Genomic DNA, 16,287 nt, shown 5'->3' on the forward strand with positions numbered 1-16,287 from the left:
CAGATGAAAACAGATCTGAGCTCTTGTCTGCACTACATAAGATACTAGCCAGCTTCAGCCTGGATCTGTAGCCATGGCAGTGCAATACTGTGCCACTGTCTGGGTAGTTCCTACCTACCAGCTTCTTTCCTGAGCCACTCACTGCTCTCTGCCTACTAGCTCAGCAGAGGAGCACACAGCATAAATAGAGGGGCTTAGGTGCACCTTACTACAATCTGTAGAAATATCTTCTGAGGAACAGTGAGGAAAAAAGGTCAACAAGCTCTCAAAGAAGGGAAAAATAGGTAAGATCAGAATCATTCCAGCAGCAGGCACAGCTTTAGGGATTGCCTTGCCCATAAGTTACTGCCTGGTGGGCATGCAGAGTAGATCTGTCTCAAGCACTAGCCAGCAGTCCAGTTTGTAACACTGAACTTGTCTAGCACAGTACTCTGAAGAGGTCTGAAAATTTTAAGTTTGTACCAGCAGTTTCCTTGTCTGCTTCCAGTGTCCTCTGATTCTGATTTAACTGGAGATTTTATTTTCCCTTATTCTTGGTTATAATAAAAAAGCAGTAATTGTTTAAACTCTGTTGGACAGCCAGCCTTAGCTATAGATCATACAAAGAATGTGATGTGTACATGTGATAAACAATGTGCTTCAATTCCAGGTGGCTTCGAAATAAACACATGATTATCTTCCTGTAATCCACTTATTACATAAATTTTCTTGCAGAATTGGTCCAATGTCCTCTTCTTTCCCTCCCTTCCCTCAGAGGAATTAAAAACTACAGAGATTATCTCAGCATGCACCTATAGGAACACAAGAAATTATTTGTAGTACCTATAGATAAAAAAATTTGATCAGTGCTATGAAAAAATCCTGTTATGTCATCACAAACCTAAGCAAATATGGTGCAATGTCAGAGTCTGAAAGCTGTGTGGAGTAGGTCAGTGGTTCCTGAGTATATCACTGGATGCAGCCCTACCACCTGCCTTCTTTCCAGGACCGCTACTGCCTCTTTGAAATTCTGGAAGCACAGTTTACAGAGCCCACAGAAGTCCTGTGGTTTGCTCATTTGTACTCACAGAATCAATGATCCTGCTGGGCTGGCAGTTCAGGAAATTCTTTCTTCTTATTATTGTTTCTCTTTGTACATGGATGCCTTTTTTATTTTCTGGGTCATTTCCCGCATGCCCATTTCTGGGTCATGGACTTTTCTTTTTCTAGGTGTCTGATACAGAATGAGATCAGAGCTGTCTCTCTCACACTGGCATTAGGTAACAAGCTTGACTGCAAGTCAGCAACTCAGCAAATTCTCGACTCAGTCACATCTAAACATAAGGCTTCAATGGACCAGATGCTTCTCACAAACAAATGCCATGAGTAGTTTCCAGCATTTACTACAATTTTAAAGTGCAGAGGATAAACAGTATGGTTTCTTGTCCTCAAGTCACAGGAACAACTGAACCCTGGAATAAATGATTGCTTGTCGTATGTTACATATTTGTAGGGAACAGAAGAAGACATAAGGAATGAGAACCATGGACCTAAGACCTCAGCCTGTGATGTGAAGAAACCAGCTCCAATTCACCACCACCTGGTTCCATGACTCTGCCTTCTCTCATCTTCAGAGATGAGTTGGATGACTCTTGCTCCCTGCTCAAGAGTGAAGAACACACAGTCTGTCTTCTCACTGTGAGGAAAACAGATATTCCTCTCCCCTTCCCCACCTTCAGGTGCCACTAAGAGAACTTCACTGTTTTCTGAGCCTGACTCAGTCAGCTTTCCTTTCTGGTCATGTTGTAAACCTCTCTGCATAATACATTCACTGTCCTAGGGCTGAGCTGTAAATACACCAGGCCTAGGATACAGAAAGGACACACGTCTAACATAGAATAAGATACTGAAACCCACATCTGATTATTTTAGACTTTAAATTACTGGAGCTCTTTGCAGTATTTTGTAAGGAATTAATAGCACACGAACACACATTCACCTGCTATGAAATAAGAAGACCAGACACTTTACCCATGAGGAAAGAACTGCCACATATGTACTAAATTGGACTTTGATACTGCAGGCAACACCTCTCTGCAACTGCCCAACAAACCCTGAGCTGCCCATAAGCAGAGAAGCCCTGCAGACATACACAGGGCTCCTCCGCCAGAGCTGGCAGATGGCAGAGGCAGTAGATCCAAAAGAAGCCTGGAGGGAACTACACAAGGGATGCAGCAGCATTAACAATACACTGAAATAACTAACAGGGAGAAAAAGGAAGAAAATAGCCCAAAACTGATAAGAGATCTTTAATTTAAAAACTAGCTAAGTTTATTCATTGGGAAAGTGCAACAAAATACCCCAGGGATAGTGCATTCCACTCCAGCAATTAAAATTGCATTAAAAAGCAGATAGGAAAGTCTGAGTCTTAAAAAGAACTGGCACAAAAGCTTGTGCTTTTCTTTGTTTCAATATATTTATCTTCGGGTGACAGAGATAGTCACTGATTAATTTTTTAGGTACTTAATTTACAACTTCATTGCTTCTATTTGCAAGTCATTCTGTTCCTTAAAGATGCTAGCTTGGGACTGGGAACCATAATCCACAGGCACTCAAGGGGGGGGGGCAGTTTTGAAAGAATAGAGATGTTGGGCTCAGTCACATACTTTCTGTTGGGAGGAGACCCAGCTGGGAGCTACTAGATATTCTAAGCAGATATTGCCCCCAGTTGTTTCTCTCTAAAATCTGAGATACGAAAAAATGTCCAGTACCACTCATAAAAGCAGATCCTGCTGCAGCTGAGAGGGTGTAAGAGGAAAAAGGAGAGCACAGGACTACAGCAAGCTTATAGCAGCTGTCATTTGAGGGAGCTGCCAGTTTCTGACCACTGAACCAATTTTTGCTGTAGAGGTAATTCTCTTCAAAATGCTGTATAGCATGCCTATAGCAGCCTATCCTCATTTATATTTGCTACTGCACTTCAGCTGAGCTTTGCAAGCCAAACAAGATTCTTTAATACATAGCAAATATGTATCTTTTGCTGATGCTTTCTGCCTAATGATTTCAAAATACTTAAAGAGCATCACTCACAAAGCTTAAACTAAGCTTAACCAAATGCTTAAACCATACAGATATTTTAAAGGGAACAGAGTAAACATCTGCAACAAAATGGCAATAGAGTTCATCTCCTGAGTCTCAGTCCTGAACTTAACCCTTCTTTTCATTTTAAATTCTTTTTCTCCCCCCACCTATTTCTTACAGCAAGCAGGACTACATTTATTCTGCACAAGTTTATTATCCCAATATAGACAAGTGACTTGCAATATTACATTAGTCCTAATTCCATATGGAGGTTGCCTGTCCCGTCCATGCCAGCACAATCTCCTGGTCTCAGCTGACTGTATTTGGTTTATGTCTCTTGCCTCTGCTGTTCTCCTCATGGTGACTGTCTTCAGAGGGTGCTTGGCCCTTTCCATTTGTGTCAGAATCCTCTGGAAATTTCTGACCCTCAGCCAACACCTGCCGAATAGTCATATTAATGCGGGAAGACTGCAGGTACTTGGCACACACCTGCCAGTCCTCATCAGAGCTGTGTTCAATGACTGAGCCAACAGGAAGGTCTGAAGGAAGTGCTTGGTCGAGGCAGGAAGGCACGGCTGTCCCCTCAGGGTTGGGGAGCACGCGGGGGACAGCGTGGTACAGCAGGCGGCTCAAGCCAGACATCACCATGATATCTCCACTGTGCATGAACATCGCCGTCGGGGCCTCCTCCCGCTTACGGCCCCCAAGCAAAAATATTGAGGATTGCCCAAAACTAGAGATGGTGTAAGGATGGAGAGAGAAGAGAAAACAAATTCAGGTAGAGAACAACTATCTGTACAATAAGAAAATATCAGTAGCTAAATCCCTTTATAAAAACCCCAAGCAATCATGAAAACCAGATGGGCTCCTAGTAACAACTTTACAATTAGAAAATGAAAAACAGACTAAGAGGCCTGGTTCAAGATAGGCACTGTGTGAGCAGTTGTCCTGCCAGTGTGAAGCTCTGCTGAGTTATTTCATCCTTGCCTGTTAGTACCAATTGACACTCTGCTGCTTTAGAGCAGAACAGTGCTCTGTGCAAAGAGTTCTTCCACTCCAGGTGCTACATCCATGCTATTCAAGCAGTCCTCAGAGAAAAACCTAAGTCCTTGAACTACAGTCTTCTGCTATTCAAATCTTCAGAGAGTGAAGATTATATACCCAATTAGCAAAGTACATCATACTGGCTTCTTATAACCATATGCAACTCTAGAAAATAGCCACTAATCTTTCCACAACGCTCAAGTGCTTTCCTTGACTTACCTGAACGATAAAAGGGGCCGAGAATGGTCTAGTTCAGACTCATCCACATGAATTCCCAGTGAAGAGTCAAAATGATAGTAGTTCAAGATCCCTGCTTGGGCTTGGAAACCCCTGAAACCACAGGCTGCAGCCACTTGCTCTGACAGGAATGCAAGGTCTGAGGGGAAAGGAGTGTGGTGATTTGCTGAGTACTTCTGGAAGAAGGAGAGCAAGGGAAAAAAAAAAAAAACAAACAAAGCCACACCCAACACATCAGAGCAGCAAATACAATTGGAAACAAACATTGAACAAGAACTCAAAAGTCTGGCTGGAAGTCACAGAGAAGGACATAAAGTTTGCCTAGAAAATGACTACAACACAGGCACAACTACAGCAAGTTTACCTCTTATCATTAAATTCTTGGCCTATGCTGAGACTGCCAGAGATTCAATTAATCATGGAGTTAATCATTTTATCTAGATGCTAAACTTGAAGTCAGTAAGATTAGTACCAACATCCTGAGGATCTTCTCAGTCACAACCTAAAGCTGCCAACAGAAAGACAGTTCTGTAGCTCATCAAGAGAGCTACAAAACAAGCATCTTTGTCCCTTTTTGAAGAATAAGAAACAGGAGTTGATTGCAAAACTACTTTTTCTCTCTCCCATGAGTGATTCTGAGAGGACTGGAAGAGAATACCCATACTTATTATTAAGGCCATCCAATAAACAGGTTGATCTGGTAAATAAAAGGCTGCTGCAAGCAGATTTGGTTACCTTCAATATACTGATAAGATGCATATCCACTCTGCCAGTCTTTCTCAGCCTCCATCTAACTCAGTCTTATGAAAACAATTTTATTTTCATCAGGAGCCTCAAAACAGCTATTAGTTGGTAAGACTGGTTCAGAATCATTTAAGTTCAAAATCACAGGAGCAGACATCTCTTCTTGCTCCTGTTCATCCCTTCAAAGAGGAGTAGTTTCTCAGAAGTCATTCTGACCTTAAATAGTTAACAATGCTTTTGTGATCATTCCTTTTGGTACAATAAAAATGCTCATTTACCCTGACATAAGAGGTAAGGTCTAGAGCTGAGTGTATGCTATAACAATAACTCTCAAAGGAAAGAATGCAGCAATGGATTTGTGCTGTTAAATCCTTCACAGTGAACTACTGCAGATTAAAATGTTCTAAAAAGCATAGTTTGTTACAGCCTTTCCTCAAGACTGTCTTGTAGAATCATACGTGTTTTATTTGATGATGTCCTCCTCTGTTTGCCATTTTGAGTGCTTACAGCTTACAAAAATGGAGAAGAATTTAATTCCAATACCTTAGTATCCCAGTTATAATGGTAACCAAGGGTCACCCAGCGCAGCTTCTCCAATAAGCTTCTGGGCTCCCGTTTACTGGAACCTTTCCTTCTACAAAGACAAAATGGAAAGAAAGAGAACATGTGTTAATTTCTGAGGGCTCTTCTGGTAGTACAGCATACAGTAATGAGATTCACTCATCCATACAACAGCCTATTAAAACCAATGCATGCTAAACTTTTATTTTCAGTGCCCATACTGTTTTCCTCTGAAGACCTTGAAAATTTAGTTCATGCAATCTGTGCAAGCTATGGGGCCTGCTGCCGACTGCTGTCAGTTTGAAAGCTGGTGTTTTCAACATGGTACCTAACAGGTTATCAGATGGAGACAACACAATGAACTGGTGCAGATTTAGAAGTCAGAATTAAACATGTACTATTTGAGCACCTGAAACTGAAAGACCAGAATCTGAAGATCTGAAAGCTGCAAATGCAACGAAAAAATATTCTAGGCACTTAATAGAAAATTACAAGAAAGGAAAATGATTTGCCTCACAGTGAAGCATAGCATGCTGCCTAATACTGCAAAGGACAGTTAGTTCTACTACTTGGAACTTTGACAAGAAGTCCTTAGGATGGTCTGACTCAATGTTCAGTAAGAAGCAAGACTGCTCCAGCTATGACCATATACTTGTAACATCAAGAAGTCTAGACTGCAGGTGTCCCCTATCTGCTATGCAGGACAAAGAACTGTTCTTCTTAAGTGACAACCCTAAAGCTCTGATGCCACACACCAATTTACCATTCTTACTTGAAGGTAGCAAGGGCAGGACAAGACTTCAGGGAGGGACTTTTAGTATGGCCTATGGAAATGTTCTTGAAAAGTTACAGAGTATAAGTAAATTAGTGACAAATAGGAAAAGGAAGGTACACAAATATCTTCTAGTGCACTCATTCCAGTAATTTCATCTTATTTTCTCAAGCCAAGTCACGTGTTACAGTAAAAAAAAAACAAAAACACAAAGAAAAAAATATACTCAGAAGATCCCAATAAACGGTAGCACCAGAGAGCTGGCTCTCATTTATAGCCTCTGTAGTTCAGCATGACATGCTCTCTTTTACAAAACTTCATATTTGTGCTGCCATGGTCAAGTCTCAGTCAAGCATCTGCATTTGATGTGTTTTTCTACCTGGATATGCAGCTTGTTTCTGCCCTTCAACTATACCCTACTGATAGCTCCTAAGATAAACCAGGAACAGGAGTAAAAGGCCAGTTTCTTTGCCTTTAGTCTCACTGATTATTGAAAGAAAGTAGTCTTTCCAGTTTCCATCTTTGTCATAGCTAACAGCAACACAGTAACTACCACGTACATTCTGCTTGGAACAATTTCTGGAGCCTACAAGCAGGTAACACAGCATTCAGAAAAAAGAGAGCTCACAACTTGTTCCCAAACATCTTCAATTAATAGATAATGTTCATAATTGAACACTTTTAGCAAATGCCTTTTGAAAGTGCCCTTCTTTCACTACAGTGCTAGAGCGTTTGCACAACAGTGGGAACACCAAAATGCTCTGGAGGTCCTTATTCCCAGAACTTGGTATTTTGCATGCAATTTCTAAGAAAAAGTCTTAGTGTCATGTATCTGGAAACAATTGAGTTCCTAGATCTGAGCAGCAGGTGCTCCTACAAGAAAGCACAGAGAAATTCTGGTATAACTATGTTAGAACAGGACTAAACAGCATGGGGTCTTTGGTCCAAAGCTCCCTTGTTTCTTTATTCACTGGTAAATGATAGCATCTGTAAAACTCTGCCAGCCTTTTCCTTACACACTGGAACATACATACATACATATATATGTATATCCCTTGTAGGGATTCTCTGCCCCCTTTTATGCTTTTAATTGTCCCCAGCACTACAGAAAATACTAAAGCTCCATTTTGTGAGGCAAGCATAGTGTATATATATGTCTAGGAACTGTATCGACTCTTCCTATTTTGTGATTCCTGCATCCTGAAAAGAGCAAATAAGCCATGATCCAAGCACATTTATGCATCTTCCTGATGGCTTTAAAAAGCATTAAAGTTGTGACTCATCTTGGAAATGGACATCTTTTTAGTTAAGCACTGTTTCTCCCCTCCCTGAAAGACTCTCACTCCAGATACTAGAGAAGTTGGCTACTTTGATCTGCTGCCCCTGGGTATGAGCACAAATACAGCAGTTTGCTCACTTGAAGACTCAGGCAAGTGCTTAATAAAACTGCCAGTGTTTCTGCCAGCCATCACTCTTCTAAACACTGTTTTCAACTGAACTGGATTCAGCTGCAAATTAACCTCTGTTCTGATCATTCTCTTCATGCAGGAGGTGCTGCTGGGAGAGGCCTGTCAAGCTGGAACAACACCCTGCTTTTTTCAGCTATTGGGCACAATGCACAATCCTTTCAAAGAACAATTTTTCATTCTTGATGGAACACAAAAAAGGTGTCTGAATTTCTGTAACTAATTCTAACTGAGCCTGGAAAACACAAGTGAGGGCATAACTTCTCTCCTTGGAGCAAATAGTTAGATGTCCAAATCTTGCTTCTGCCATTCCATGTCTTGTAGATATTAAGAGTATTTTTAAAGAAAACTCTCAGCATGTCAATCTCGCTAAAAAAACTGAGGTGGAAGATGAGCATTGTAGGAAACTTTGGTTGCACCATCACATGAAACAATCATTAGGGAAAATGAGCAGTGAAATCAATAAAGTAATGATAAATGAGCAGTGAAATCAATAAAGTAATGATAAATACCCAAATAGCTAAAAGTTAGATGCCGTTTACAGTACACAATCTTGTATGTATCTTTACAGGTGACTTTATTCAAGTTCAGGCTTTAAAGACTTTATCATTTTTTCAAAAACTTGCTACTTGACTTCAAAACTCCATTAAATTCCAAATCAGGTAGAGGAAAGGCAGCTGCATCAGCCACAGAATTCTGAACCTACAGGAATCTTTCAGAGTGAACAGCATTGCCATTAAAATGGTACATTTGATACATTTAATTCAATCTCATACTGAATTAAGAAAAACCATAAACAAAATCAAACCAAAAGAAATACTTTAGAAAATAAAAACACAGCAACTGGTTGACTTGAGAAATTCAAAGAACTGCAGATAACAGCCTTTCAAATACAGTCTACTGCGACTGGGAAGAAATGCTAGTATGAGTGGGGAGTTTTGGAAAGGATCCCTTTTGCCTCAGGAAAACTGAGGCCTAGAGGGACTTCATGGTTCCACTTGCAGCTGAGCTTAGCAAGCTTCCAGGGTCACTATTTTATGTTTCACTCATGGCTTTAAAACAACATGGTACTAGAAAATCCCATTGAATATGAAATTAGGGAATTAACAAGGATGGAAATGAAGCCATGAAACATCCATCTTTAACCTGGCATGCCTGACACCATCTGTATACTGCCAGCATATACACAATCTTTTTCAGCTTCTCTTCCCTGCTCATTTTCTTAGACCCTCTTGGAGCTGAGACCTGGCTCTATGAGTTTTGGCCACCAAAGGTGATTGTGGACTTACCTTAGTTGCTCCTTGCTCTGTCCCCACAGGTCAATGGTCTTCTCAGGAGCCATGTGCAGGTCCAGGTTGCAGACATTGGGTTTCTGGGGGTATAGCTTGAGACACTGTTTCACCCAGTGTCGCTGGCAGCCAGGAAGGAAAGGGTTTGGTATGAAAATAAACCCTGACCACAAAGAAAAAAGGAGGGGATGGACAGAAAGTATGATTAGGCATTTTCCTGGGTTTTTTCCAAATCTAGAGCAAAGGACATGTGTTGGAGGTAGCGAAAAAACACCTTAGACAAACAACTACTGACTGTGCATGTAAGCTGAAGAAATCTATTATAGTTAAATTAAAACCTACTGCAATTTTTTGGTAAAAACAAATGGTTGTCACAAGGTAGAAGGCAGAGAGGGCAGCCAACACTGGTCCAAGTAAAAACTGACAATAAAGAACATATCTGCATAAGGCATATTGATTACAGCAAATAAAGGAGTAAGAAATTGGAAAGTCATTTGCTCTGGAGTAAATTTTATTTTTTTTAATGATTCAGCATGATTTTTCTCTTAAACCTTGCAGAGTTAAAGTAATTCTGCTCTAGTTTTTCTAGACTTCAGACTAGATTTAGCACTCTCTCTGAACTCATACTGTCTTCTTATTGCTGCTTCAGTGCCAAGAACTGTAGAAAGCAGTACCCAGGCTGAGCAAGTCTCTGTTAATGTAAAAGGTCCTCTCCTTTGCTTCATGCTTATTTCCAGGTAAGTCTGGTTGTATCCATACGTATTTCACTATGGTAACCCTCAGAAAGAGGGATAAAAGTCCAGTTATATCCCAAACTGCTTGTTGCAAATACTTTTCAGGCATTGTTAATTAATAAAACAAAGTAAACATGTAGCTAATCTTGGGCATTCATTTAGCCAGGCACCTCAACAGCCCAAGAAAGTGGGTTAGCAGCAGGGTAACAGATTGTTTTGGTCTATATCTTAACAGACAAGAGTCCTTGACATAAGATCTGCCATCACCACGAGTGCTAACAAGATTCTTCACTGGAATTTTCTCCCCAGCACCTTGGAGGTGTTTCCTTTCAGTCCAGGGTCAACATATTGATGAATGAGTGTCTGACAGGAAGATGCTATTAGTCTGTATTGTACCTACTCTGAGAATCAAGGCACTCTCTCAAAGGCTGTCAATTCAGTAAGACTCACCAACACAAAATCCATGTACAAAGGGATATAGGAGTATAGGAGGAACAAAGAAAAAGGAGGTTTTAAGGTTTTGGCCTACTGTGTCTTTTTGAACTTCTCAGTATATTAAGTTAAACAGAGACAAAAATAGATGAAAAAGGAAGAAGCAAGGCTAGGAGTCAGTCTCAGTAGGATAAAAACTTGCCTTGTGGCCTTATGAAAGTGGTAATAAAAACACAAAAAGAGCTTTCTGCCAGCATCTCTCACAGACTCAAGATTAAAGTAACTGGTTCGAAAAAAAGTCTTCAGTGTATTAATAACATACAGTTGTTCATTTCACTCCATTCCCTGCACTTTCAGGCTATGGCAGCCTTCTGACAGATGTGGGTACAAGAAGTTTCTTTGCCAGAAGCATAAAATTTACTTTCTGTTGTTCTCTGCATAGAACAGAATAACAATACTGCCCTTCCTGTCTACAGCTTTTGATGTGGGGTTCTCAAAGCACTTTACTACATTAATGAAATTACATTCTACTATGCATGTATTATCTCCAGGTATTAATGAAGGAACTGAAGCCTGAAGGGTTAGTTACAAGCAGAGATGAGAACAAGAATCCAGATTTTATGGCTTTTATATCACAAGCTTAGAAGGCACTCATGTCTCTCCAAACCTTTCATTGACCTAGGTTTCTCCTAAGAAACCAGATTAGTTTAGATTTACAAAAGCACTAACAACTAAAAAGTGGGTTACTGCTATGCTTCTTGTGTCAAGAAAGGCAGAAACTGAATTTCTAGCAGTTGCAGAGCTTTACTATAAAATTCTACGCAAACACTCAAGATTAATAGTGCTAGAAATCAGTGCCTTGCCACACATAGGAGGGAGAAGAGTAAGAAATAAGAAATATATTCTGTAGCAATCTCTCTGAAGTGACTAAAGAACACCACAGACAAGCCTGTGACAACACAATTGAACCTCTTGGCCTTGAAAGAGTTGGTGTAAGTGGGAAGGGCAAAAGAAGAATTCTTTGGGGATCTGTACACTAAAGGAAACAGCCTTGAGGAAGCAAATGCAGTTCTCTTACTGCAGCAAAATCTTGCTACTTAGTAGGAATTAATTTGCACCTAAAGAAAGTGGCCTCCAGCCTCAGTCAAAAGAAAGATAACACATGCAGAAGTCCAACAAGAAAAACCTCTCATAAAACAAATGTGCGTCAGTTATAAAGACCCAAAGACAGCATCGGCCACATCTCACAGAACTCAGGTCAACACAATGGAAGTTCATCCAGCTTCTTTAGTCTTACATTTCATTGCTGTGGGAACAAAACCAAATGACTTCCCTTCCATTTGCCCACAGACAAACAAGAAATTCACACTTCATTTAGAGGGCTATTGGGGCAGTTGGTTAAACATCTTGTAGTGCTTTAAGATGTCCAGATAAAGGGTAGCTGGAAAAGGATAAAATATTATTCTTTTCAAATCCATATATGACTTGATTCTAAACAGGACAGAGAATTTGTCAATGTATTTACATTTCATTTTAGTGAAAGGTTTCCCTTCCCAAAGCAGAAGAAAAATGCAGCTAAGTGGAACACTTGTGATTCCCCACACCCCCTATGTAATTACTAGGAAAGGTGTTTAGACAGACAGTAAATGACAAGCAGATCAAGTGAGTGCAGCTATAATACGACAAGTAAGTGGAACAAAAAGTGTGTTGAGGCAAGAGGCTTAAGCCTTTCTCCTGAAGTTATTGAATTCCCAGTGTATTAAACATGCCAGATGGGTAGCATGGCTGCCTCAGTTTCAGAAATGGTAGGCTGGCTTCATAGCAACCCACACAGAACTGACCGAGGTCCCAATGTACCAAAAGAAACATGAGAAAAAACAAAATTAATCAAACAAAAATCCTTGAAATAAGGAGGATCTGGGGAACTACAAGCTCATCAGCCTTATAGGTTTCTGGTCGCGCTGGTAAGATTACAGAGGAAACTTTCAAGGCAGCCATTTCCAGACACATGGTGGTTGGGAACAGACAGTATGGAAGGCAAATTTTGTCTAACTAGCCTTACTATCTGTTACAGTGAGATATCCAGACAAGGGGGAAGTAGGGGATGCTGTTTACCTTGGCTTTAGAAAAGCTTTCCACTCGGCCTCCTGCAGCATCATTGGAACCAAATTGGATTTTATGAGCAAATTAAAAGGGTGAGCAAAAGGTGGCTGGACCACCAGGCTTAAAGAGTAGTGATTTGATGATTTTAAGTCTAGCCAGTGGCTGTCATGAGCTGCATTCCTTGATCCTGGGGCCAAGACTGATAACTACATCCGCATTAACAACCTGGATGATGGGACGTTCATCCTCATTTCAGTTACAGATAACACTAAACTGGGGCAGTGGTGGATATGCTAGAGGCTACGGCTGGCCCTGAAAGGGACTTTGACAAACCGAAGGAATGGGCTAATGAGAACGTCAGGAAGTTCAACAGTGGTAATCCTGCACCTGGGGCAGAATAATCCCATGCAACAGTATGGCCTGAGAACCCAAGAGGAGCTCCAAACCAATGGGCCAGGGGGCCTTGAGGACCAACTGCATGTGAATCAGGAGCACACCCGATACAGTGAGGGCTGGTGACACAATTTCCAGTATTGGTGAGTGCTACCTACAGGGAGGAGGGGAGCCAGATTCTTCTCAGAGGTGCACAGCAAGATTATGAGAGGCAACAGTCACAAATTACAGCAAGAGGATTTTTTATTAGATATAACATTAAAATAAAAACATCACAGGAGTGACCAAACACTGGTACAGGTGCCCAGAGAGGGTGTGTAATCTCTGTCCTTGGAGATTTCCAAAATTCATCCATACAAAGCTCTGAGAGTCCTGATCTAACTTGCAACTTCATCCTGCTTTAAGTAGGGTTTTGGCCTATACCTCTGGAGGCCTCTTCCAACCTAGCCTCTTTCTGTGATTCTACTAGCTGAACTGCAAACCTAAGACACATTTCAATTTCTGAAACAACCTGCCTAATGAAATTACACTGAATAGGCCAAGAGTTTCTTATCATTTACTGTACTCGGTGTCCTACACTAACAAGTAAATGCAACACTTCAACGCTGGAATTGCTGTATTTCAGCCACTTATCCAATTTGCATGACATACATTGAGGAAAAACAGATTCTACAGAAATAAAATCTCTGTTAAAGGCAACAGGAATCCGTTCTCCTGAGCTATGGTCTGGTTGATCTCACTGTGAAACAACTAGCCCTCCTCACCTTCATATATATATCACTGCATCCCACCCTTTAGCTAGATAAGATAGAAGATGCATGAATCTAAAGCAACAAGCTTGTATTTAATTTTTCTTGAAATCAGAAGCACCTACCTGGATACCCATTGAGGCCATAGGCTTTCCACTGGCTAACTGGCTGTAATCCTGCTCTGTAGGCATCTTGATCACTGACTGAAGAAATACTGAGCTGTGATCTGAACACCTGGCCAAAGAAAACAAATCTGGTTAAAAAAAAAGTACGAAACACAAAGCTTGTCCAAAACCAGCACCTATAAGAAAGACTGCTACCACATTCCAAAGTAAGTCTCATGAAAATGCCAACTGCACCACAGAACTACTGCCTGAACAGCCATGACCAGGACAGGGCATTCTGGTAACAGAGCTCAACATAAGAATCAAAGGATACCTACACACTTTTACAATACTTTTACAATACTAGAGATGGAGAGAGGTGTCCTTCATTCATAAAAAAAACCCCCAAACACTATGTAACAATGAGAAAAAAAATCATCATTATTTATCCATTTCCACAGTACAGCCTCATCATTAAAAAACATTCTGGTAATTATCAATCTTCATTAGAGAGCAACATACCCATAACACTTAACACTTTCAAAGAACATCCCAAATACAAGTTGCTCATGATCCTATAGGGTACATGCCTATTCTCTTCTGTAGTTCACAGAAGGAGAAGCAGTACAGCAATTATGCACCCAAAGCTGTCTGATGTGAAGGACTGCAGAAACCCTGTCAATTCTGAATACCACACTGCCACTTCTGTTCCCAACAGCACGGTCAACAGCCCAAGGCTTAGCAAAATATATTTTCTTGACACAGTCTTTTAAGTTGCAATGACACATGTATTTAAACTCCAATAAGCCAACATTTGCAGAAAAAAACCCCAAACTCATCTACTGTGTTTCCACTCCTTTTCCCCCTTATAACAGGGAACTGTCCTAAGAAAGGCAGGGTAGAGGCAGGTAGGTTTTGTTCCATCTTAGTTCCCCAGTTCAGCTCTCCATGCAGCTGTGGAAAAGTACAGGCTCATAAAAGGAAAGAGATGGCCAGGCACAGTAGGAATAAGCAGGCAGAGAGAAGCAAGACCTTGTCTATGTCAACTTAAAGTATATGTGAAATTAGGGTCTTTGCACACAGACTCTGCAGTGGTGCATGTGTAAACCAGTCTCTCTGCAGGCTGACAACTCTGGTTAACATCTTCTGAGCAACCAGACTAAATTACATACATAGAATTTCTGAGAAAAATCTTAAACTGGTGCTGGGCAGCAGCTTCTTGCAATGTGCTCAGTTTTGCCATTTTTTCAGCTCTCTGCCAAAGGCAGCTTTGTGACTGTCACCCCTGAGGAGTTTAATTCACAGTCCTGTCCACAGAACATCCCCAGTAAGGCTCTCCCTCTAAGACTCTGCCACCTCTCTGCCTGCTCAAACTGCTTCCACACCACCTGTTGCCTGGGCTTTTGGAGAACAGGCGGCTTCTATACTGAAGAATTATACATCAGTTAAATAAGCCTGGTAACAGGGCAGATGGGGTATGTCACATTTCACTGAAAGCTCAATTGCTTGAAGCAGTTTTCTGAGAGAAAAGAAGCAATATTATCTGGGCCAATTTGCCTGGCCTGTAGCTCTTTAAAAGAAAAGCCAGATGTTTTTAAGCTGGGGGAAAGAGTAATAAAAGATGTTTTCTCTATTAAGCTGTCACCTGATCTTACAAGGTAACAGGCACAAAAAGAGTGATATTGAGAGGGGACAGATGCTTGGGATGCTTTCAAATACTTTGAATTTCCCAAAAGAGCCATAATACTGTAATCCTTTATCAAATACAGAATTCCTGCAAGCTCAAGAAAAGCTGAAATGTTAACAACTTCCTTGGTTAATGCTAATGCCTCTAACCGTGTCATACGGGTCAGGCTTTGTGTTCCATTTATAACAGCAAAGTTATAGCCTAAAAATAAAAAATAAAGAAAAATAAATATTTTAATAGAAGAGTGAAAACAAAAGACTAAGCATTGCAACTATGAAAAATTGACAGCCAAGTTTCATTTTAACCATATTCCCTACTCCTTTTTTGATGCAGGCTCATATGTAAAAAAATCTCTGGTTAACAATACTTCAGCACGTATCTGTCATCCTTTCATGACAAAATAGAGAACTAGTTTTGAGGATCACTTCTCCGTTACTCAAGACATGGTAAACTACTAACCACGATGGCTGCTACTTTCAGCTGTGCTCCTGATGGCGTGCCCCCAACCCACTACATCAGCTGAACTTGCCCTGATGACTAAGCCAAGCGTTTATTACAGGGGAGTGAGAAAGGAGAAGAAACTTAAGCAGTGGGAAGATAGCACAGCAGGGGGAAGCCGATCCCAGATCACTCAGTTGTTTCAGGGCTAAGAAAAGGGCCATTAGGCCCAGGAAACAGTATCAGCTCCGAAAGTGAAACTTGCTTTTTTTCTGTTCACGCATTCCTTTGCTTCTCTCAACGTGTTACACGTGGAGGCTTTGGAAACCGCCTACTGCAGTGCAGGGAGCTCCTTAAACATTAAGGAAGTAAACATAAGCAAAAGTAGTAAATCTGCGCCTAGGCGTCGCGCTGGGCAGGGCTGGCTGGGCGGCCCCCTGTGGCCTCGGGCGGAGTCCCACGGGCCGAGGGGGC

General features: G+C 41.0%; 1 protein-coding gene across 1 annotated transcript; it reads right to left on the reverse strand.

The window, feature by feature from the left end:
• Window positions 1-2,309: 2,309 nt before the first annotated feature.
• Window positions 2,310-13,818, reverse strand: ALKBH1 (alkB homolog 1, histone H2A dioxygenase). The gene is made up of 5 exons (XM_029964308.1): window positions 13,710-13,818; window positions 9,174-9,336; window positions 5,629-5,719; window positions 4,324-4,517; window positions 2,310-3,793 (listed from the first exon to the last, which is right to left on the reverse strand). The coding sequence occupies exons 2-5, from the start codon at window positions 9,224-9,226 to the stop codon at window positions 3,370-3,372; spliced, it is 762 nt and encodes a 253-aa protein (XP_029820168.1). The 5' UTR covers window positions 9,227-9,336; window positions 13,710-13,818; the 3' UTR covers window positions 2,310-3,369.
• Between the last annotated feature and the right edge of the window lie 2,469 nt (window positions 13,819-16,287).

This window comes from Manacus vitellinus, unplaced genomic scaffold (assembly GCF_001715985.3).
Source record: "Manacus vitellinus isolate BGI_N305 unplaced genomic scaffold, ASM171598v3 scaffold_6_pilon, whole genome shotgun sequence".
Lineage (NCBI taxonomy): Eukaryota > Metazoa > Chordata > Aves > Passeriformes > Pipridae > Manacus > Manacus vitellinus.

Excerpts from the sequence above, each read along its gene's own strand:
- ALKBH1 (XM_029964308.1), bottom strand. The coding sequence starts at position 9,226 with ATGGCTCCTGAGAAGACCATTGACCTGTGGGGACAGAGCAAGGAGCAA. Across the intron at positions 5,720-9,173 it reads CAGAGCAAGGAGCAACTAAG|AAGGAAAGGTTCCAGTAAAC; the intron begins GTAAGTCCACAA and ends TTGTCTTTGTAG. Across the intron at positions 3,794-4,323 it reads CGGCCCCTTTTATCGTTCAG|TTTTGGGCAATCCTCAATAT; the intron begins GTAAGTCAAGGA and ends CACCATCTCTAG.